Source organism: Pleurodeles waltl, chromosome 2_2 (genome assembly GCF_031143425.1).
Source record: "Pleurodeles waltl isolate 20211129_DDA chromosome 2_2, aPleWal1.hap1.20221129, whole genome shotgun sequence".
Lineage (NCBI taxonomy): Eukaryota > Metazoa > Chordata > Amphibia > Caudata > Salamandridae > Pleurodeles > Pleurodeles waltl.
Genome location: NC_090439.1, coordinates 713083880 through 713108823, shown reverse-complemented (window position 1 = coordinate 713108823; position 24944 = coordinate 713083880). Strand labels below are relative to the sequence as shown.

Here is a 24944-nt window from a genome sequence, read left to right as displayed (position 1 = left end):
TGGCAGTCTCGGTTTCATTTGGGACAATAATTTGCCCACTTCCTCTCCTCTGTTCACTCTGTTGGGAAAGAGTATTGGCAATCATTTTGGAGAGTGGCAGAACATAACAACCGAAAGACTGATCCTGCAAATAATTCAAAATGGTTACCCTCTTTAATTTTAAATGCTCTCCTTTGCCAGTTCTTTTGAAGCCAGCATCAAAACAAAAGTAGTGAATCCTTTAGAAAGGGGGCTAGGTACGTCTTGTCTGCAAAACCATGCAATAGAGCTGTTCTTACCTCTCAAAGTGTCCTATATTCAAGATATTTGATGCTTCCCAAAAAAGGTCCCTAGTAAAAATTTAGACCAATGCTGAACCCCAGACTGGCCTAAAAATTGGTCATGTCCAGAAATGTAGAATGTTGTCTCTGCATCAGTTATATCCTTGGCTCATCAAGGGTGTCTGAATGTGTACTTTGAATTTACAAGATGTTTACTTCCACGTTCCAATGTCGAGGGAGTACAGGAACTTCCCGAGATTCATAGTAGGCAATTTCTATTCCGTATCAGTAGGAACAGCTCCCCCTTAACAAACAAAGGACCTAAACCTGTCCCTTCATCAACAACTGAAAAAGGCTCATAGTGCTGAGAATGCGTTTCAGGACTTCAAAGCCATTATTGAACTATTTCATTGGCTGAGTCTTCGCATCATAGATCAGAAATCACTGTCAGCTCTGTACAAATGCTCAACTGTCTAGGAGCTACTTTAAAGACAGAGAAATATATCCTTCTGAGGAGAATATCTACCATTGTTTTTAAAAAAATTCCATCACTTTCAGAAAACTCATTTTCCGAAGGCTCTTCCAATTTCATCTCTTATGTGACCAATAGCTTCTCCCCCTCAATGCACAACTTCATAAGAGAGGAACAATTGGAAGATAAGTGGTGTCAGTGGGAGAATAACTCTGAGGACAATATAAACCATATCTCAAGTGAGTGCAAGGCAGCCAGTATTTTAAAAGAGATTCATTTTCATCAAGACGGTCACAACCTTCCATTGCAAACTATTGTCACAGATACATCTCAGATGAGTGGGAACCAATCTACAGAATCTAAGGTACAGGGTTTGTGGCTGGAAAAGCAGTAACTCTGTTTCATCATTGTTTTGGCAATTAAAGCAGTCCATCTGGCTCTGAAGGCCTTTCTACCTGTTTTAATGAGAGATTCCCGGTGCAGACAGACAACATAACCACAGTGCACTGCCTCATCAAATTAGGTGTCACCAGGTCCAGAATCCAGTCACTGGAAGCCCAAGCATTTTGGCACTGGCTCCTGGCAAGGGATAGACCCATTGAGGCTATGCATCTCCCGTCATTCAAAATTGTAAGGCTTGCCTTCTGAGCAGATACTTAGTTAAAAACCACAAATGGGTTCTCAACAACAACATCTTGAAAGTTGCCTTCCAGATCTGCGGTTCCCTCAAATAGATCTGTTCACCGCAGGTCAAAATGCAAAATACTCAAACTAAAGTTTGGGGATGAGGATCGAAGGGCATTGCCCTTTTGATGGAATGCTTCAGCAAATTTCTGTATGCTTTTCCTCCAGTCCCACTGATCCTGTAAGTTTTAATGAAAATGGAATGCTTCAGTGTGACAATGATGCTCTTACTGTATATCAACAGAGATGGTGCTGGTTACTGTAACTTCTTCTCTTGTCCATAATACCTCACAGAAGTTGCAGTGCAAACCAAGCCTGTTCTGGATGTTGCTTCATTCCAACGTGACTTCCTTAAACTTGGAAGCTGGTTCCTGAGATGTGCGTTACGACCATCTGAACTTACCGCCGGAATGTATGAACTTATTCAAAGAATAGAAGCAACCATTTACCAGAAAATTAGACATTTTGAAATGGGAATGTTTTGTATTTGGTGTTCTCTGTGTAATTATGACCCAATATCCTGCCAGTAGGATATAGTCACTGCTTGCCTCCTTCACTTGGAAACGTTGAACCTTTAGTTTAGGAGTTGCACAAAGATCCTCTTTCACAGTTCCTGCTATAAATGAATTTTGGGAAAGCCTAATAAAATACATTTCCTCCAAGATGATAGCCTTCCCCTTCAGGGAAATTTGGTGCTTTCTGAATTGATGGCTTCCCTTTTGATCTCTTACATAAGGCCTCATTGTAGCACCATATTTGGAAGATAACTTTCTAAGTGGCTATTCTTCTAGGCAGGAGGGTTAGCAAGCTTGAAGCTGTTTCTCTACTAAAACCTTAGCCAGTATTTCACTACAACAGAGTGGTTTCACACCCTTCTTTCCTCCCAAAAGTTGTCACCAACTTTCCCAAAAGTTGTAACCAACTTTCACATCAACCAATCAAATTCTTCTCTGGCTGATAAGTGCTTTTCTGCTCTTGATGTCAGAAGTCTTGAAATTGTTTCTAGAGAGGGCCATAGTCCTATGTAAATGTAACCAACAGTTGGTTACTTATGATTATTTCCCTACTAGTATGATTTTCTTGAAACAATCCATTAGCAGGTGTATAGTCTATTGTATTGTCTTTAGTTATCGGTCAGCCGATGAGCCTGTTCCTGGCAAACCTAGAATACATTCTACATGAAGTAAGGCAACTACCACTGCTTCCTTAAGGAGTAGCCCAGTAGCAGAGATAATTAAAGCAGCCTCTTAGAAGTTTCTCCACAGTTTCACCTAACACTACTATTGGGATGAGGGCCCAAGAGCTGACTGTTTAGTTGGTTAAGCTAGTGTGAAGAATCTCTTCAGGTAAGATTCTGTCTATGAATCATACCACATTGCTGTTGTTTATGAACATTCATGTGCTTTAGGATGAGCTGTCTGTTCTGTTTATGACTATCAGTTTAGATCCTACATTGCAGAAGTAAACGATCATTGTAATCTGAGTTTGCATAATGGGTATCTTCCCTGTAGTGGCAAACAGCCATCCCACCTCCCAGGTTGTATATTATTCCAAGAGCAAAATACACCAATTTAAACTACTGCATACCTCCTTCAAAAAGGCCTGAGGCTCTGAGGTAAACTGACAGTACAGTGCATGCTGGGAGATAGAACATTCCGTGACTTTTCATGTACTTTTCATTTGACCGCACCTTTTCCTTCATGTTTCTTTGTGTCATGTAGGATTTGCAAGGTCTGCTCAAACTCTTCAGCACGGTCTTCTGCTAGATGTTTCCTTTTTGTATTGTATAAAAAGAGTTAATTTCCGAGTGAAATATTTGGAAGAAGCTGCCTGGCTTGCTCTATGGAGAGAGGTTGAACCTGCATTTTGTAAAATAGCAGTTTTTCACCTTTTAGTTCCAGATATGCATCATGATTTCTGTGCTATAAAAATAAGTGTTCCTGACACATCTATCTTGTGGCTCTGCTTGGGTGCAGCTAAAATGGCATTAGCGTTGACATGGAAGAGGCCCATGGCTCCCTCACTGTCCCAATGGCAAGCACGTCTTTGCCAAGCCCTCACTTCGAATGCATGTCTGATATACTTAATGACACTAGGAAGCATTTTGATTATATTTGGGGACCCTTGGTTCAGTTCCTGTCACAGGGACTACCGCTTTTCTCTTGTGATACCCTTGTTAAGAGCTTTGCACCTCTCCACCTCCCCATGGGGACATTGAGCTACATGCCACCACAATAAACACCCTCCCTAAGGACTAGACAGTATGACTCTTTGACATCATTACATCTGGTGCTAGTGCGCCTTGTCCTTAGTAAGTAAACTTACAAGGAGACGCGTATAGGTCAATGAATCTTTTGGATCGCATAGGGTATCCTAGTTAAGTATAGTGAGCAAAGACATTTACAAGAATTCAATGAATCAACTTTAGATATGATGAATTATTCTAATCAAAAGTAACCACCATCACTCATATGGAAGTTAGTTTGTTTGTTTCCCTATTAGTTACAACTAGAAACTATAATTGCCAAACTTTTTATTACCAGTACGAGCAATGAATTATCAGGATTTTTATTGCTATGCAACCAACATTAATCAAGCATAGCGATTCATGCAAATTGAATAATTCAGCAATATGAGTCGATCAGTTTTAGTCCAAGTCACCCTTGTCAACCTACCTATCCCAAATTAGCATCAGCATGTGGGGCTTCATGCAAAAAAACAATTTAGTCAAAAATCACTAATTTGGCAAAATCTAACTAAAGAGAAAGTCATTTTTAATACAGCGCAGTTGGTACCTATAAAGAAAAAGCATTCATTAGTCAGTCAGATTATAGCTACCTATCCAAGATAGATCAGCAACGAGTCAGTCTTCGTCTCCAGGTCATCAGTCATCAGCAGGGCTCAGGCTCACGGATACCAAGCCCAGGTTTCAGCACTTCAGACAGCATCTCCTGACGTCATCAACTTTCGCCTCTCCGTTCTGATTTTTCCCTTCATGTTATGACTTTTTATTAGGGTCTCACAGTCCGTCCCACAATTTGCCCATTGGTCAACCTTATCAGGGGTTATGACTCTAACCTATAATTTTTGTTTACCACTTATCTACGTTATTTTGAGAATCAAGTTCCATTAACATGATTGGTCCTTTAATCGATGAGGACATCATCCGGCTCTTCAGGTAACAAAATTGTTGCTCCCAGCTCTTAGTCTGTAGCTCCATTGTTCAAGTCCTGGGAAAGTACATTTAGCCTACTTTACACTTAATTGTATCAATTTGTTCTGATCGTCTCCTGTCCGCTGGTGAGTTTGCAGATTTCTCTAGCAGAGCTCATCGTTGAACAGTTCAAGGTCCCTTTCTCCAGTTCCAGTCTGCGGCAGGTCATCGTGTCTCCATGATTAAAAAGGCAAGGCCCAGCGCTGACTAGGCCTCTGGCTAAGCTAAGAACATATGGCATTACAAAACATAGATTTATATTGTTAATTATGATATATTAATACAAAACTTTTAAAACATTTCACATCATTTAGTACTGTTAACACTGATGGTGACCACTCCCCGTGGGCACAATTTGCACATTACACGTTATTTATTTAATTACTGTTAATCAATGTCGAATTCTCTCATTAGTAAATATACGCAACTCATTAGCATATTTTCATATTAGCATATCGGCTGCAACACTGGTTACACCATTCACGTAACTGTTTGAGTTTTTAACCTGTTAGTAATTTTGTTTACTATCTGTTTACAAGCAGTGTACTGACATGAAAGTATAAGAGCACGATCAGTGCTGTTCTCTAGCTTCTTCGCAAGATTGTATAAGGACCAACTTTATATGACACTGAATTTATTACTGGCTTACATGACTGATCGATTGGTCTCTTTCAATGGTACACTGTCAGCATGTTTTGTTACGATTTCTTTTATTGGAAACATTTGATAAAGAAATATTTGAGGAACAAAAAAGTGTTCAGGGGTAGCTGCACAAAGTGAAGATACCTATGATAAAGCTCTAGGATAACAAAAAGTAACGTTTTCCTTTTCACAGTCTGTATGTGCAATAAAAAACTTACCTTTTCATTAACTTGTTTTGGTCTGCCAAGCATGAAATTGGCCTGCCAAGCATGAAATTGGCCTGCCAGCTACCACTTATGGTTTGCAGCATCAGAAAATAAATGCTTTTATAATATTTGGCTACGCTGTTGTCAGAAGTAATCAAAGGAGTGGTGCATAATGGATAGCTAGGATAATCATATAGCATGCACAGGGCACACTTGGGTGCCTAGGGCAGCACACCCCGCATAAACACGTACAATTATTTGGCATTTTTGGAAATGTGATAAGTAAAACACCTTGCTTCTTTCAAATGTCACATAGATTGTAAAGAAACAGCAAAGTAACTGCAGTTAAATGTGTTACTGCTTTGTGGCGCACAGTCAGTGCACCTCCTTATGGACTCTTTGCCTATGTGTCATTTTCCATAATACAGTGCAGGGTCAGAAGCAAAATGTTTCCCACATTAGCATCGCACCAGGCCCTCTTGGAATTATGCTTGAACAATACGTGCATTGGCGCTATCTATATTACAGATGGGCCAGTCCAACAGTCTGCAGGCCCTTGTCTAATGGCAACGTGCCCCAGTACTGCAGAAAGGGGCATATATGCCATTTGCACCTCCAGGGCACTTCATGCCCATATAATCTGTTTTCCTTCCTTTTTTGTGGTTAGGTTGATGTCCAAGATGCATGTATGCAGTATAAGGTCTGTGCTTTTCATGTGACTCATTCTTAATTTTTAAAGCACTTGAGGGTTGTCTTTCTTATGTGGCCTGTATTTTCTCAACCAGCGATGATGAAGAGGATGACCTTCAGTTTGCAGATCATGACTACGAGGTGCAGCAGCAGAAGGGTTTGAAGAAAATTTGGAATAGAGTAAAATGGACAAGGGATGAGGTACTGTATGGTTTAATAAACAATATTTGTATCCCAGCTCACCATAAACCTGTCTAAAGCTCCCCTTCTGTTGTTAGGATGATCGGCTAAAGAAGCTTGTGGAACAAAATGGAACCGAGGATTGGCCATTAATCGCTAGTCATCTGCAAGTAAGTATGCCATCGACCTCTAGTGGCGGTCAGGTTTTTTATGCTTCTGTTTTTTCCCTAGTATTTTTCTTTTTTATTGATTTTGCAATAAAAATGATAGCGTCAATTTCAGTGTTTGAGATTTCACTGAAAGTTGCAAGCAAGAGAAAAAATACTTAGTCAATAAAGTGTTTAACAATGTATATGTATGTCAACATCACCCCAACAGTAACCTCTTAATACCACACTATTGATTCAACCATCTCTTAAATGGAAAGGACAAATAATAACTCAATTGTATGACATGCTCACTCATTTAAGAGAGTAAGGTATACATTGAATAACCTTTTTTAATTAATTTATCAGGGAAAGAAAGAAAAAGCCATCTATTAGAATTGTATGTCCTATTAGAACTGCCCTTACCATTTGTCCGAACCGTTATTGTCCTAAGCTAAGAAGTAATGATTTATTATCCAGCAAGAGATATAGCTTCAGTTAACAACCGACAGTCTTCCCATGAGCCTCATATGTAGAATAGCAATCACAGTGACCCCAGACATATTTATAGCTTGTATTTCAATAGAGATTTATTTTACTATCAACTGTGTCAGTTTTTGAACCATTTCAGGTTGATATAGAAATAGTCCGAAAAATGGGGCTATGGATCTTTCTACTCAGGAGAGTGGAATAATTCCGTCAGCCATTATTCCTGAAAAGGTGTCATCCACCTGAATTGATGGTCAGTAAACCCAACTACTTGCCATGAAGTAGGGCCAAATGGGCAGGTGGTGCTGTATGGCGGTTGCTTATATCAACCAGTGCTGCCCATGTATCCATCCAGTAATTAGCCATGTTAGAATATGTATCAAGTTGTATCCCTGTTGCGACACCTTCAACACTCTTAATGAGTGTGCAATTGTCATTCTTTGTGCAGTTGGCGGGGAGACCAGTACCAGAGAAATGTAAGCCTTCCCTCCTGTACATGTCTGTGATGGTTTGCAACCCATTAGCCTTTCATGCCACAATAGTCGTGAGTCCTATTTAACTGGTTTAGAACAGATTTGTGTGTTAAATACTTTGTACAGGTCTGATACTACACCTCTAATGGCACCCTGTACCTTAATGTGCTGTAGGATGGGTGATATGGGCAGTTCATTAGGGAAGGAGTCCAATCTTCTCAGACGATGCATCAACTGAAAAAGCTGCTGTTGATGCACATCAAATTTTTGTAAACATATATTTTTTTATATTTTCACAACCAAAATAAAGGAAAAGAGAAAGCACAGTGACTTTTACATCATTGTCCCTATGCAGTAAATGCGTAGAGCGTCAACCTCCTATGTAGTCCCCCTCAATTCAACTCCATAGCTGTTGCATGTGCCTGCTGATATAGTGTACAAGTCCTTAGCATATTCTCCTCATGATGCATCAACCTTAGAAACAATTAGACGGTGAGGAACCTTCTGGGTGGGGGCATGACAGGGGCTCATTAGTAATACTGGAGCAATTTCCCCAGATACTGGTTCAAAGGGTACAATCCAACCCTATGTAGTATCCATTTTGTGGAAGGGGGTATGGTGGGAGGTCGGTATCTGGTTCTCTTCTGGTATGGAAGCTATTATTTCATCTCATGCCCTAGGAAATTTCAATTTCATCTGCGCTGCTTTGACTTCTCTGTGCAATATGAGCCCTTCAGCTTTAGTCCATTTTCTCAGTTCCTGCAGGCATAGATTCTAATTAGAATTGCTGGAGTTTTGCAGTCTTTAGCAATCTGCGCATTGCCAGCACTAACACCAGATTAAGGAACCTAGGGCCATATGTATAGAATTTGTGATTTCCTAATTGGGATTCTTTGCGAATCGCAATTAGGAACTCACAATTTCTAATGTAATAAAACACACAAGATGGGATTAGCGATTCCTAATGGGGTCGCAGTAGACCTATCTAATGAATATTAATGAAGTTGGTTTCAATTTGTGACCCATTAGGAGTTGGGGCCATCATAAGGATTGTGGCCTGCTGGAGTCAGCAGAACACCATGTTTCTTTAATTGTTTTTTAAACCTTTTTTTAAAAAAATCAGCCCGTTTTCATTAAAGAAAAATGGGATGCATTTCCAAAATAAAATGAAACTATTAAATTTCATTTTTTCAGAGTTAAATATGTGATTGTGTTCTATTCCCATATCAAGTCTTCCGCCATACTTAGTAGTCCCTCCCGCCCCGTACCTTGGTGAACCTGCAGTGCCCTTGTTTTACTCCAGTTCACTTTGAGGCCAGACACTGTCCCAAAATTCTGTAACGCCTCCATAGTTTTCTCTATTCCTCTCTATCCATCTTGTATGTTTGTAGGATGTCATCAGCGTATAGCGAGATAAAGTGGGTCATTCCCTTGTGGGGATCTCCCGCTAAAAGCTCATACACTCTGGACAGTACTTAACCAGGGGTTCGACTGCAATCGGTAAGAGGAGGGGGACGAGGCAGCCCTGCCTGGTGCTCCCGTCCCACTCTTTATTCCCTCAAGATAACCTTTCCCGGTCTGACCTGCTGGTGAGGTTTGTATATATTAGTTGTGTTCAGTGTTAAAAGCCTTGTCACATCCCCATCCTATATAAAACTCCCAATTTGTTTTCCCATTACAAGGAATACACAGCATTTTCAGTCGATTGATAACACAACTGCTTCCAAGATCGTCTCTCCAGGGCAATCCAGGATTTTTAAGAGACCCCTAATATTGAATGCTGTATTCTTTCCGGGGATAAATCCTGCTGATCGGAATGTATTAAGATGTGCAAATCTGGGAGGAGTGCATTCACCAATATTTTACTTAATATTGAAAGTCTGTGTTAAACTTGGATAAAGACTAGTACCCTGCTGGGCGTTACGCATCCCTCCCTCGTTTGTGAAGTGCCACCATCACAGCCTCCCTCATAGAGGGAAGTCCCCTGTTCTTCGCTAGCGGTGTTCTACAATTCTGCCAACATGGGTGGCCTTAAATCAATGTATCCAGCATAAAATTCCAGGCCGTCCATCTGATCGCAACACTTTTCCCACACCATATCCTTCACCGCTCTTTTCACTTCTTCTTAGTTGAGGTTGCCCACATTGAGCCTTCCAATTCTTCCTTGATCTCATCCAGAGCTCTACTTTGTCAAGATAACTTTGGATTGCCTGCTGACGAGCTGCCTCTGTGGCCCTGTGTAGCCCTTCATAATATGCCAGAAAAGTCTAATTTATTTTGTCCTAACAAAACCAGACATTGGCATATTTCAAATATTGGGGATCTTGTTTATTGTGAATTAGCTTACAATCTTCAAGACCTGTTCATCCTGGGCGCTCCTTACATATTCTTCTAATCAAAGCTCCTGAGTATTTTACTTTGGCTGCCAACTGAAATAGCAACCTCATCCTGATCCACACCAACACGCACCTAGTATGTGAAATTATGTGAAATATACATTGTTTCTGCAGTGCTTGCCCTTCTAGCCTAGTCAGGTGCATCTCCGGCTGCATCACCGCCTGCGCCCCTCTTCGCTTGACATGTGCCTGAATCTTATACCTTTTGCTCATACTTTGAGCTCCTACACATTCTACATTAATATTTTAGTGTCCCTTCAGACGTCTGTTCCCTGCCCATGCCTTTGTGCATCACCATCCATCTCCTCTTGTACCTTCATGTCCCCTTGTTTTGACCCCACCATTGACCAAAAAAAGCAGTTTATCAGCTGATTCCATTATTGTACCACAAGGGTGTCTTGAATACTGATTTCCACCACTGTGCAAGAGCAGCAATGGCTAGGAGGAAAGCTAGCTTGGGTCCACTTTTTTCCACCTTGAACTGTGACAATAATCCATTTTATGCCTTGGAAGATGCACATCCTGCTTGAGAAGCTTGTAGAGGATGCCTTGCAAAGCATTAAAACTGATACAGAGATGACCTGCTTGCAATACATATGTGCTCCATTCACTTAATTTTATGGCTCCAGGCATACCCAAGCATACAGAGCAGCTCACCCACAATATGGCAGGGAGTTGACACTTCTTTCTATCCAGACAATCCAGTTACAACCAAGGATGCTTGACGGGCAGAGGCAAAGGCCATCAAGGCTACAATAAGTTGGTGGGGGAAAAAAAGAGATTAATCTGTAAATCCTGCCCCTAGTGTACTACAAACAGAGCTTGACATGTCTGTGCGGCCACCTAAGATAACCCTCATATGGGCCTCAGGGGGATAATGTTTTGTTTTTGCTTACACATGATATTAGATCTGGCATCTTTGGCGTGGTTTCCCCCCAACCTTTTGCTTTCTGACCTCGTTTTTGCTGGCTTTAGTATTCTGGGCACTTTATCACTGCTAACCCATGCTAAAGTGCATGTGCTCTCTGCCTAAAGCATGATGACGTTAGTTTATCCACAATTGGCATATTTAATTTACTTATTAGTTCCTGATAAAGTGCACTATCTGTGCCCAGGGCCTGTAAAATAAATGCTACTGGTGGGCCTGGAGCACTGTTTATGCCACCCACGTCAGTAGTCCTTTAATCATGCCTCAGGTCTGCTATTGCAGAGCCTGTTTGTGCAGTTCTAAACTGCCCTGTCGACTTGCCAAGTTAACCCTCTTGCCAGGCCCGAAACTTTCACCTTCATGCATAAAAGTGACCCCTAAGGTAGACTCTGGACAACCGCTAAGGTAGACCCTGGACAACCCCTAATGGTAGGGTGCAGTATGTTTAGAGTTGGACATGTACGTTTAAGTTTTACATGACAAGGTAGTGAAAAACTCTTAAATTTGTTTTTCACTACTTTAGGGCCTATTTCTCCCATAGGTTAGCATTGGGATTGCCTTATTACATTTTATAAGTGTAATTTCCAATTGGAAAGAGATGGGATCCCCAGGTGTGGTCTCTCTGGAATCACAATTTAAATCACAACTTATGGAGAAATCGGATTTTAAATTGTAATTCTGAAAATGCCACTTTCAGAAAGTTGGCATTTTCTTACTTTAAATCATCTAGTGCCTTCTGCTTGTCTTTGAATACACATCTGGGTGGGTGACAGCTGGGCTCTTGTGCATTCCCTCCAGACAGCCACACAAAGAGGGATCTTAGATGTGACTGATGGACCATCCGCATCCTCATTGGCCCATACTGGGCAGGTTGAGAGTGAGGAGCTGACACTTATACTTGATTAGGCTGTGCCCCCATCCCACATGTATGGTTGCATAACCCCATGTAGTGAGCCTGGAGCCAGGGCAGGAAGGGCAGGGATTCTGTGCAATTCAAAAGCCTCTCTTTGAAGTCTCCCCAATTGCAAAGGCACCACTGGGTATAGGAACTGGACTTCTGATCCCACCAGATCAGTACACTTCTGGACCTGAGGACATTCTGCCAGGAAGGACTGCTGTGCTGTTGAAGGTACAGTCACTCTGCTAGTCTCTGCTAGTCTCTGCTAGACTCTGCTGGACTCCTGGTCCGCTGTCTCTGCTGCCTTTCTTGCCTGGGAGTGAGAAGGACTGGACCTGCATCTCTTCATCCCCAGAACCAAAGTGACTCCAAGGGCTTGCCTCCTGTTCTGAAGAATCAGGGACATCAGACTTCTCTTCCATCTACAGAGACCACCTTGCTTTTGCTTGCTGCAAGTCTTGCTCTGCCTAGTGTTGCCAAGCCAGTCCAGGGCCCTTGGAAGTGAGTATAAAGGCTGCATCAGCCAGAGCCTGCGCATCAACGCCACTTCACCGATCGACCCATCGCCGTTGTTGCGGGGACTGGATCGGTGCATTGCACTCGGATCCGCTAGATCGCCTCTGGAACACTGCTCTGGAACCAACACATCCCCGTTGTTGCATGGATTAACCCTGCACATCGCATTTGGAACCGCCATACTCTGAATTGGCACATCGCACTCGGAACCGACGCATCGCCACAGTTGCATGGGGAAATTCAGTGCAACACCTCAACTGTGTGTGGATACCCAATACATCTTGTGTTGCAACAAGGATTAAGGTACTGTTGCTCAGCCTGCCCTGCTGGGTCCTGTAGCTGGCATGTGCTCCATCACTGACATCCTGAACTCTTGACTTTGTCCTTTTCCAGCGCAACCATATATCCCTGTTGGCCCTTATTGCTACTAACTGCCACTTTCACATTCTTTAAAAATTCTAATCTGAACTTCTATTTATTGGATTTTGTCTTTTTGATCTTTATTTGTTCATTAAATTAAGCTATATTTTCCTAACCAGGTGTGGATTATGTTTGTGTGATGTTTTACTGTTTAGATGCTGCACAAATACTTTTCACATTGCCTCCTAAGTTAAGCCTGCCTGCTCTGTGCCAAGCTAGCAGAGGGTGAGCACAGGTCAATTTATGGTGTGTATCTGACTTACCCTGACTAGGATTGTGGTTCCTGTGTGGACAGGGTACAGTTTACATACCCCGGTCACCCAGAAACCCAATTTTTAATACATGGACATCAGTTACTACTGATTTCTGGGTTTTGCAAATTGTGCATCCCGGTTACACTCTAGAATTTCTGAAACTACATCCCAGTCATCCACTCAGGAAAGAGCTCCATCTGCACCTGTGTAGGCTACATGTGTTTCTGCTTCTTCTCATAGGTGTGCTGAAATGCCAAAGAAATCTGGGTTTCTATACTAGGTCAGTCATAGTCAGGAAGAAGACTTCTGAACTGAGTAATATTCTGGACCTACAAGATCTAAATACTCTTCAAAAGAAGCAGTTGTTTTGGATAGTAACCTGGACATGCCTCTGTTGCTTCACGGAGTGGAGTTTGCTACCCCCACCTCATACTTACAGGATGCCTACTTCCAAGCCTCTGTGCACCCACGCCATAGACAATACCTCTGTGGCAGCACTACCAGTCCAAAGCCCTCCCTTTGAGCCTGAAATCACCCTGCATATATTAATTAGTCCCCCACACTCCTGTAGCTGCCTTCCTAGCTAGATGGGGCTACCAGGTGTACCTGTAATTGAACAACTGGCTTGCCAAAGGCTATTTTTGAGGAAGGCACACATGCTTCCGCAAGTGCTTGAATCAATGTTTCTATCAGCTGGGTCTCATACTAAATGTAATACAGTTTCTATGAGCAGTCTTAGACCCTCAATTAGCCAAAGTGAAAACCTTAGTAAAACTGGTTGAAAAACTCTGAGCATTGGTGACAAGCAGTTGTCTTTGTCAGTCATTCCCAGTCAGACTTAAAAACTGTTGCAGGGCCTAATAGCATCATCATCAGTAGCTCTAGTGCTTTTTCTGCTGGCTCTTAATGAGGTCTAGCCAGCAAAACTCGACCAGCAGTGGCAATAGTCGACTGGATCCTCTGACAACACAGTTGTGATACCCTGTGGCCTCAAACGAGCTCTGCTGTGGTAGAGGCTCCTAGTCATCTCGAAGGTGTGTGCTGCCGTTTCAGCCTACCACAGACAGGGTTATGATATCAGTGGGTGCCGGTAGAAGGCTGGGGGAGGGGCCCACATGCAAGAACTTTCCACAATATGCCTTCGGTTGTACAAGGAAAAATTGCCCTCCATAAACATTTTGGAGCTCAGGGTCATCAGTCTAAGACTGCAAGCATTCATGCTGAGACTGGCTGCCATAGCTGTGTTGGGCATGGCCGACAACACAATCTTGGTCTACTAGTTTGCCAAACAGGGAAGGGTCTGGTTCCCTGATGGAGTAGTTGCCAATGCTATGGGTCTAGTCCATAGCAAACAAGTCTGACATTTCTGTGGAACACCTTTCGACAGAATCACTGTCCCATACTGTCAGACTGGCATGAATGAAAGCCTCACCTTGATCAGCTATAGAACGCCTTCTGGAAAAGTCATCCAAATCTGATAGAGACTTCTAGCCGCAGATACTGTACCTTAGAATTATCCCCAGGCATTGACCTGGATCAGAACATTTTGCAGCAGTACCTCTGTGTGCCAGTAGATGGTGTGTTTCGCCCTTGGCACCAGTCGTCCCTGTGGATCCAGGGGTAGATCTGGAGCAACTCTGGCCGTGACCTTCTGCGGAGCCTGATTCACTGCTGCTTTTTTCTGGCACCATTGATGCTCGTGATGGCGCCAACCCCATTGTCATCCCTGACTCCGATACGGAGACGGAGCAGCATCAGCTGGCCTGGACTCCTGCCGGTAACATGCCTTCTGAGTCTGAACAAGTGCCCTTTTCTTTTGATAGGCCTGGAGTTGAGGATGATTGAGAGGGATCTGAGGACTCTTATGAATACCACAACACGCTTAACGAACCAAAGGACAACTGGTACGAAGAACTGCCATAGGCCAATGGTTTGTAAACCTTACCAGACACTGGTTTGATCTCTCCCACGGAGGAGGGGCCTCTTTTGCAACTGTGGTGCGGAGAGCAACTGTTGTCCTGGGCCTTCAGCTGCCCTCAGTGGCAGTCGAGATGAATGTCTTGACTTAGGTGTTTCAGCCAGGTTTTGCCCCCTCTGGACCTTTCGACCCATTTAATGAAGCCTTTAAAGATGCCCTGTTTGGGGCCTGGTCCAAGCCATGCACAGGGGCTCCTGTGCACCATACAATTGCCTGTCATCATCGCCCTGCTCCGGGGACTCCAGTTTTCTCACCCAGCACCTTGCCGTGGAGCACTTCGTGGTCCAAGCCTCCACCTCCTGAGTTAAATCTGAATATTCCGTACCACTTCACCCTATAGGGAATCCAAAAAGCTCAACATCTTTGGCAAGAGAATATTCTCTCCTGCCAGCTTAGCACTCCTGTTCAATGAACACTGCTTGCCTTTTGGGCCGATACACCCACACTGTGTGGGGTTTGGTCACGCAGATGCTGCCCATGGTCTCAAAGGAGGCCCAAGCCATACTCGCTCAAGCTATTGCTGACAGACGAGATGCAGCAAAGTTTACCATTCGATGTGTGCTAGACATGACCGACTCGCTAGGCAGAGGGATTGTGTCGTCTGTGGCACTTAGATGCAATGCCTAGTTGAGAACCACTGGGTTATCAGGGGATCGTCAGGCTTCCCTCGTGGACATACTCTTTGAAGCCGCTCGCTGTTTTGGCGAAAAGGCAGACTCCGCGTTGGAGCGCTTTGAAGACAGCTGAGCTGCGGACAGGTCCTAGAGCCTGTCCATCACCCCTGCCAACTCCAGTCTGTCTTTTGCCCCTTTTTGTGTCTGTTAGGGCCTATCAACCGCATCTTTTCCCTCCCAGCCACCAAGGTCAACAAACTTCCCAGCCTTTTCTTGACCACAGACACAGATTCCACAGATCATGTGGGACCACCTGCTGGAGGTTGGGCACATCCACCACCCCTTCCATCCCCCATTTGCCCCCCCCCCCCACGTCCTCCTCATACCCCCTAGGCAGCCCCCACACCTCTTTAGTGGGCCCTCATGCCAGCATAGCCACCCAGTGGGAAGCAGGATTCGCCATAACCTACACCACTGGCAGTCCATAACATCAGACAGGTGGGTACTCAGAATCTCATCCAGCCGGATTATTCCATCCCCTTTCTGGAAACCCCACCATCCTTGCCACCTTCTCACAACCAGTTGATAGATGACCATCTCTCCTTTGTCTGTCAGAAGTGTTGGCTCTTTTGGCCAAAGATGCCATCAAGAGGGTGCCAACATCAGAAGTAGGTAGTGGTTGCTATTCCTGCTACTTCTTGGTGCCCAATTTTTTTTGCAGAGGTCAGGAATTTCAGTCTTTCCCTACCTCCACGACTGACTGCTGGTGGCAGAGTTGCCCCAATCAGTTGTCTCCAACCTCCAGACTACAGCGAACCTCCTTCACTTGCTGGGTCTCACTATCATTGTGCCGAAGTCACACCTGACTCCCTCTCAGATGCACCCTGTATCACTTTTCTGGACACAGAGCTGGTTCAGGTATAGTCTTCTGAACAGCAAGCCCAGAATATTTGTGCTATTCGTCCGATGTTTCAGTTTCTGTTCTGGATTTTGGTAAGAGTGACCCTAGCGCTACTGTGCCTCATGGCATCCTGCTAGTAATGTATGCCCTTTTGCATATGCAGTATGTTCAGTGGGACCTGCAGTTCTAGTGAGCTCAGTATCAGGGGAATCTCTCCAACCTAGTCCAGATCCCAGAGGGAACTACAAAAGCCCTGCAGTGGTGGCTGCAGCAGACTTCTCTCTCTTTCCCAAATGGTGCTGACCATAGTGACAGATGCATCATCCCTGGGTTGGGATGGCCATCTGAGAGAGGTCAGAGGAATCTGGTCTCTGGTGGAGTCAAGGCTCCCCATCATCTTGCTGGAGCTACAGGTGATCTGGCTGGCATTAAAAGCCTTTCTTCCTTCTATCAAGGGAAGCTGGTGCAGGTGTTCACGGAATACACCACTGCTATGTGTTAGTACAAAAACAGGACGGGGTGAGGTTGTATACCCTATGTGAAGAGGCCCTGCATCTGTTAACATGGCTGGAACGTCTGGGCATTTTCCTGGTGGTCTGATACCTGGTGTGCACTCTGAATGCCAGGGCAGGACAAACTCAGCTGTTGATGCCGAATGGGTCACCAATGGCCTCTCCATCGGGAGGTGGTACTATATATTTTTTGTGATTGGGGATAACTTTGGTAGATCTGTTTGCCACCGATGAGAACGTGCCAAGACAATAATTCTGTGCCCTGGAGTTTCCAAGGCAGCTCTCGCTCGAAGATATTTTTCATCTCTAGTGGAGACCGGCTTGTATGTGTTTTCGCAAATACCTCTCCTGCCCAGAGATCTCAAGAAGATCAGGAGCTACCGGGCCCAAGTCATTCTTGTGGCTCCGGGATACCAAACTCTCCATGCTAAATCTGAACTCCTGAGCATCTGTCCTCTGATCAGGCTGCCCCTTCGGGAGGTTCATCTGCTCCAGCAGCAGGGCAAGGTGCTGCACCCTAACCTGTGCACACTCCTTCATGCATGGACATTGAGCAGCAAGAGTTGATAGCTTTTGGCCCCCAACCTCCTGCCCCCCAGAATTCTGTAATTTTATTCTTCCACCAAGATGGCCTACTGTTAATACAGATTTGCAACATGGTGTGCCTCCAAGAATGTTAACCCTCTTTCAGTACCCTTATCCCAAGTTTTGGTGTTTGTTCTTTCTCCAGCCCAGCAGGGCTCTACTCTTGGACCTGTCAAAGGGTATCTTTAAGCCATTTTTGCTTTCTTATGGTTGGCGGACCAATCTTCTTTGTTCAAGTCACCCATTGTAACTAGTTTCCTAAATAGACTTCCACACCTATTCCCTCCAATACCATTCATTGTGCCCCACTGGAACCTCAATCTGGTCTTGACCATTCCAGTGTATGTGCTCTTTGAGCCTCTACTGCACTCCATTTACTCACCATCAAAACAAAATTTCTGGTGGCCATAACATTGGCCAGGAGGGTAAGCGGACTGCGAGCACTCTGTGCACCCACCATACACAACATTTTGCCCAGACAAGCTGGATCTGAATACTCGTACCTCCTTTCTTCCGAAAGTAGTGACACCTTTTTATGTGGCTCAAAGTATCACCATACCTATCTTTTTTGCTTCTCCTCGCCCTTCTGAAGAAGAGGAGAGAATCCATAGATTTGACCCAAAAAAATTGATCCTACCAAAGAGTGTCGGGCGGATGATCAGCTCCTTGTTGGCTGCATCAAGGAGAAGAAAGAAAAAGGTGTGCAGAAAAAGACCATCTCCCGATGGATCGTTGTCTGCATAATTATCTGCTATGCATTGGCCAAGAAGCAACCCCTTGATGGCTTGTGCGCCTATTCCACTAGAGGCAAAGATGTGACCACTGTGTTTGCTTACAGAGTTCCTGTCCGGGACATCTGTCAGGCAGCTACATGGGCATCTCTGCACACGTTCATTAGGCATTACTGCCTGGATGGCCAGGCCAGTCGTGACGGGCACTTTGCCCGTTCGTTCCTACAGGACTTTTTGGTCTAACCTGTTCACAGACCTACCTCCAGGGAGGTATTGCTTGGGTATGTGTTGTAAGGTAAGAAATTTGTGGCTAGATCTTTCTCCGTCAGATTAACAAGGTACTTACCCTAGGTAACTCCTTACCTGGCAGAGACACTGTCTAGCTGCAGATTACTTACCAACCCTCCCATTTTCCTTGCTCTGCAAATGGTTTTCTGAAAAGGGTCTCTCTTTTAAAGCCCTTAGCGCTGCACACCAGTACATCGGCATCCTTTGTAGCTCCGCCCTTCAGGCGTGGAAAGGTTGTGAAAAGAAACTGATGTCCGCATGCTGGGGTGGCGCCTGTATGGGCACCAGGCACATCCTTTCTAGCATGACTGATGTGTATCTGCTTAACCTTTCCACTGTTTCCTCTCATTCCCAAAGTGCTGATGAATGCCAAAGCGAATCACTGCTCACTAATACCAATAGCTTGGTGTGTCTGGAACAGTTCTCAAACAGCAGTCGGTTGATCATCATGATAACCACTGATGCATTTCAAGAACCAACCCAAGCTCTTCTACAAAGGCCAAGTTCTCTACCACAACCTGAAATTACTCAACATGAGAGCTTGGTTCAGGATCACTTGGAGTTTGGACATATTACCATTCTCTCAAACTGCATGGAAATAATGGCAGAAGCATGGCATGTGTTACAAGAACTTGAAATGCTAAGTAACAATGCTTCTGCCTTTGGCCTTTGGCCTATGGGTAAAGGGCTTAATCTGTCTTGATGCAGCCCCATCAAGTACTACTTTTTTTCATACTCTCAGCCCAACAAGGTCTCAGATGGAGCGGGGTCCAAGTTCACTTGGCCACAGTATTGAGACTTAGGAGAACAAATGGCCCATCATCATTATTCTCCTTGAAGATATTTAAGACATTTTTGAAGGCTGTGTTTGAGCTTTTCCACCAATGAGATCTTTCCAGTGCCATTCAAGTTGAATATCGTACCTGGTCAACTGATCCCAGATTCTTTCAAGCCGATACGTAGGGCACATCTCAAAGTTCTCCTCATGGGAAACTGTGTTAATCTTTGCTCTTACTGCAGCAAGGAAAGTTGAATAGCTTTAAGCTTTAACCATAAATGAACAATACCTAAGCTTCACACGAGATAGTCACCTTGCACACCAACCCTAGGTTCGTGCCGTAAACAAACCTGATGTTTTCCCTTCCTTTTGGGCAGGAAAGCTCTTTAAGCTCTTTACATTGGTTGAATGTACACAGGTTTATCATATTCTATATTGAAAAGACTGAAGACATGCATACTTCTAATCAGTTATTTGTCTCATTCGGCAAGGCGGGGCTCATCCACTATCTAAACAAGGAATTGTGACTGACTCTTAGCCTGCATTACCTTTTCTCACAGTAAAGCTAAGCACCTGCTTCAAGGCAGAGTCGGAGCACGTTCTACAAGGAAGCATGGCAATGACAACGGTGCTCCACGCACAATTGTCTGTCCTAGATATTTGTCATGTAGCCACATAGATAAACAGGCACACTTCCACCAAGCACTACTGTCTGGATATGAATGAAGCAGCCAATGCCTCATTGCGTCAAGCAGTCCTTCTCGATCTGTTTCTGTAAAGGGGGGCCTTCTTCCTGTTGTGTTGGCTTTTTTTATATTGATTTGGTATTCTGTTTCAAGCATTTGAATCTGTGAAAGAGCCAATCATGGATAAGAAATTTAGTGTTTACCTGTAACTCCGGTTCTCTAGCATTGGTATTTTTCATAGATGCGCATGTAACCCTCCCTTCCTACTCTCTGATCAGAGGCTTATGAACTGTTTCTTCGTATCCTTCGACTTGTGGTTTGATATGTGAATTATGTTGGCCTCTTAGGTAGGGTACTAGATTGCTGCAAACGACTACCTCTTTGGCTGTGGTTTTGGTCATTTCAAACAAGATCAATGTGCTACTAAACATATAAAAGTATTTTGGGCATACTGCCCTTTTAACAATGCTTACTGCAGTTCAGAGTTACCGAGGTATCCCCAGAGGAATGATTCAAGCATGTGACTCTAGGAAAGATACCAATGCTGGAGAACTAGAGTTACATGTAACTAGTGTCTTATTGGGAAGACCATTTGTAGTAGGCTATTTAGACTGTTTTTTTTAATTTGGGAAAATTGATATCCTGGACCAAGATGATTGTTGAAATGGGAACCACTGCTTTCTCTCACTTTCATCTGGGAGGACAAATATGGCCAGTATGATCAAGATATTCATATTTGTTTCATATTCGTCACTGTTGTCGACTACGTTGCAGAAAAAGCTGTTGCAGATCTCGATGTGTGCTTATTCTCTTTGAGAAGCACAAAGGTGCAGTGATTGTCATGGAACTAAATAACTGTGTGCTCTTTTATAAGGGAGGTTTGACCATACAAGGCCTGCCTACAGTTATGCATTTGGCAAACCATTTAAGTAGAATGAAAGCTGTCAGGTCATAAAAAGGTTTAACTTTATTGGGGCCTACGTTTAAGCCGTATGACAGTAGGTTCCCTAGGAGCTTTCATCTGTAAATTTGCCTCACCAACATCTAACAGATACAAGATTTGATGCTTGCCTGTCTGTTGCCCATACTCTCACTAATATCAGGAAGTATCTTAGTCCCCCATTGTTTTCCAGGCCACAATATTTTTAGCGATCCCTTACACACTAGATTTCTATTTGGAGTCCTTATTAATCGACTGCAGTTAAGCAATGCTCGTTAGCTGAAGATGACCAAATAACCCACATTGTTTAATTGCCAAGGTTGTTTGGTATTCTCAGTCAACATTTTATTTGATGCTGTGGCTGTCAGAATTTGCTCAGGCACCATGAAGCTCTGTCTCTATATGGAGAGCCTTGGTATCCTACTGGGATTCACATTCAGCACACCTGGTGTGGAGGCTACAAACTCACATATCTAGTGTCCGTTCCCGAAACTTCTGCCATTCTTAGTCAGAGATGTCATCCAGAGATTATGCAGCAAGCAGATTTGTCCATACTGGAATCAGTGCAACCTCTGGCTGATGCACATGATCCTTCTGCTGCTCATTGTGCTGTGAAGAAAAGACATGAAAGGTTGGAGCATAAGAACTAGGCGCTTGAAAGTACCATTGCTTTAATTAATGGAGAAAGTATAAAGGCCCTCAACTGAGACTTTACGTAATGAAGAAATACCAAACCCAAATTCCTTAGTTCTCTTCCAGGGGATCCTCATCAAAGTCATAAACATTGAATATTCCCGCCCTTGTTTGGGGACCCCGGAGCATACATAAAATACACACATGTAAAAGTATGAAATATGCACGAAAAATATATATATAGCATTTTTAGTAGACAATTTTCATACCAAACCCATGTATACGTGCAATGCAGACTATATTCATAAACAGGCTAAAATTATGTATTTCTATGGAGGTTTTTTTTTTTTTTTTTTTTTTTAAATCAGTCCCTTTCAAAATTACACTAAGAGAAAAAAAACTTTCCAAAGCCCCATAGCTGGGCCCAGGGAAAGAAGCAGTAGCAACATCAGTGGGAAAAAAAAAAACTACATTGAAAACAACGGAGCATTATTAGCCAATAGGCTGCATGCAGGTTAACACAGGAGAACCATAAAATTCTGGCACTGTGCCTTTAAGACCCTGAGCACCGCCAGTATCCCCCCGTGCCTCAGGGGTGAAGGAGAGGGGACAGTTGGTTCACAGTTAGGTCAGTTCTTTTTTCCGGCTTCTTCTGAGAGGATCCTGGAGCATTGAGCCCTCAGTTTTTCTGAGTTTTTCTCAGGAAAATATTTAAAAACAGCGTTTTTTCTACCTTTACTCGACATTTCACACCTTTCTCTGAGTCAAGGGATTTTTTCCTGACTGGAAAATGCCTTCTCTTTTTGTGAAGTGCCCTTCCTGTGGGAAGAAGAAGGCCCAATCAGATCCACACTCTCTCTGCATTGTGTGTTTGCCTCAGAGTCCCTGCCCTGACACTTGCAGACACTGCAAGAACATGTCAAAAAGAACTCTGAAGGACAGGGAGAGAATCAGACTTCATGGGCTTCATGAGAGGCAGAAGACATCATCCTCTTCGCTCCCCAGGCGGCCAACAAGCCATTCTCAGGAGAGACAGGCTAGATCGACGTCAGCTGGTAGGAAGGTGCCTGTTTGTTCCCCGTCGACGTCATCGCTGCCACCGTCACATCGTCATAGATCGGCGTCAACGGCGACCCGACCGACGTCGAGGGATACGACGTCGCAGGTACATAGCCATCATAAAGGCAACCCACCGATCGACGTTGAGGCAGCACCGGCGTGCTCATTCGCTGTCGAAGTTCCTCGCACCCCTTGACGGCACAGAAGACGACGTCGAGATCGCCTCAACGGCGAGAGCAAAGACATCCGTCGTCGGCTGCCCATCACTCGATGGCGAGGCACACGACGTCTAGCAGGTCGCCGTCGAGGCGCTCAACATCAAGACCAGAGCAGTCTGTGGTACTCCCTTCGACGTCGTTGCAACTTTCGACTTCGACACAGGTGTTGCCTGTCTCACATGGAGAAGAGCATCGGCTACCGCCAGCTGATAAGAAAACTCCAACAAGTCCAGTGGTCTCCATAAGGAGTGGTTCGTCTGGGCACATCTCGCCCATCAACTTATCGCCAAGGTGGTTGGAGAGTCTTAATAAAACGACTGCTTCTCCAGACTCGCAATACTCGAGAATGTACTCCCCTTCGGCTTCTCTCCCTAGGACACCATCGCCAACAGCGCGGACAGAACTGCCTTGTTCGGCGTCTCGCCAGTCTGCCACTAGGCCTCTGCGCGCTGCAACAAGATCTCGGAGCAGATCACGCTCCCAGAGAAGATACAGATCAAGATCACGCCGTCACAGAAGGTCTCCTTCTTGGTCCACATCGTCAGGGTCTTCAGTAAGGGGGTACTCCCCGACTCTAGCGGATTCTCCACAAGCTAGAGTTTCCCCGGTGGACGACATCACAACTTTTAACGAGGTGCTTCTCAGGGGAGCACAGAAACTGAATATTGAGGTCCCGGAGCCTTCAACCTCCTCATCCGTAATCTTTGAAACCCTGCAACACAGGGCGGTTTCAAAGAAATTGTTACCGCTGTTGCCTGGTCTTCTACAACCAACCATGGACACCTTTTTAGCACCAGCCAACCTCGGATCAGCTCCTGCTAGGATCTTAAAGAAATACAAGGCACCTGATCAAGATCCTTTGTTTCTCAGGACTGATCCACCGCCAGACTCAGTCATATTGGGCGCAGCCCGGAAGACGCACTCAGTGGCATCATCCTCCACGGTTCCACAGGACAAGGAGAGTAGACACCTGGACTCTCTGGGGAGGAAGATGTGTGGCACGGCGGCTACCATGATGAAAAAGTCTCCAGCGCCTCCACACTCCTAGGCAGATACGATCGCTCACTCTGGGACTCACTGAGCAGGTTTACAGAAAAGCTACCTAGAGAGGACAGGCAGGATTTTCAGGAGATCCTTCAGGAGGGAAGTTTGGTCTCCAATCAGGTCATCAGTGCGGCAGCAGATGGTGCAGACTTAGCAGCACATGGTTACGCACAAGGGGTCTGTGCGAGAAGGTCTTCCTGGCTAAGACTCACAGGACTGAAGCAGGAAGCGCAGCAGCGTATCCTAAACCTTATGTTTAACGGAAACTTGCTTTTTGGAACCCACACAGATGAGGAGATGGCGCGTATGAAAGCTGAGGTGGACACCAGGAGGGCAGTGGGCCTTGAGAGAAGGAAGGACTTCAGGCAAAGATATAGGCCTTACGACAGCCGCCAGTCCCAACAGAGGGTTCAAACCCCTCATTGGTCCCAGAGGCCACAACAGAAACAAAGGCGTCCACTCTTCCAGTCTCGTAAAGCCACAAGAGACCGAGGGTCAAGCAGACCTCAGCAGTCTACCCCCAAAGCTCCTGCAAAACAATGAGGATTCGCATCCCTTAATACCGTGCACCACTCCGGTTGGGGGAAGTATATCACAGCGTTCATTCACGAGTGGTGTGGCATAACAAAAGACAAATGGGTGCTGAACATTGCCGGAAAAGAAGAGAGTACCCATTTTCTACAACCTCCTCCTCACTTGCCACCAACCAAATGCAATACGGCTCACATGAGCTTATTAAGCAAAGAGGCTCATGCTCTGTTACAGAAAAAAGCATTAGAAAAGGTTCCAGTCGCACACAGAGGGAAAGGGGTGTACTCCCGCTATTTCCTAGTAGCAAAGAAGGGTCGGGAAGGAGTTTTCAGACCGATTCTAGACTTGAGGCTCCCAAACAAGTACATAAAGAAGCAAAAGTTCAGGATGCTGGCTCTCCACCAGATTTTCCCTCAACTGCATCGAGGAGACTGGATGTGCTCCATAGATCTGCAAGATGCGTATTTTCATATCCCGATCATTCCCAAACATCGGAAATTCCTACGATTTCTGATAGCCTCCCAACACTATCAGTTCAAGGTGCTTCCTTTCGGCCTAAAATCTGCCCCTCGTGTTTT

The 24944-nt window shown here is 44.5% G+C and overlaps 1 protein-coding gene and 1 long non-coding RNA gene across 5 annotated transcripts in view; one reads left to right on the top strand and one right to left on the bottom strand.

The window, feature by feature from the left end:
* Positions 1 to 24944, bottom strand: part of LOC138282563 (uncharacterized) — an 822484-nt gene that overhangs the window by 100669 nt on the left and 696871 nt on the right. The gene's annotated exons all lie outside the window — the stretch shown is intronic.
* MYBL1 (MYB proto-oncogene like 1) overlaps positions 1 to 24944 on the top strand; it is an 802126-nt gene that overhangs the window by 110111 nt on the left and 667071 nt on the right. For all 4 annotated transcript variants that reach the window (XM_069220277.1, XM_069220274.1, XM_069220273.1 and 1 more), the window contains exons 2-3: positions 6264 to 6369; positions 6447 to 6518. In XM_069220277.1, the coding sequence (XP_069076378.1) occupies positions 6264 to 6369; positions 6447 to 6518 (178 nt within the window). The remainder of the gene's footprint in view (positions 1 to 6263; positions 6370 to 6446; positions 6519 to 24944) is intronic.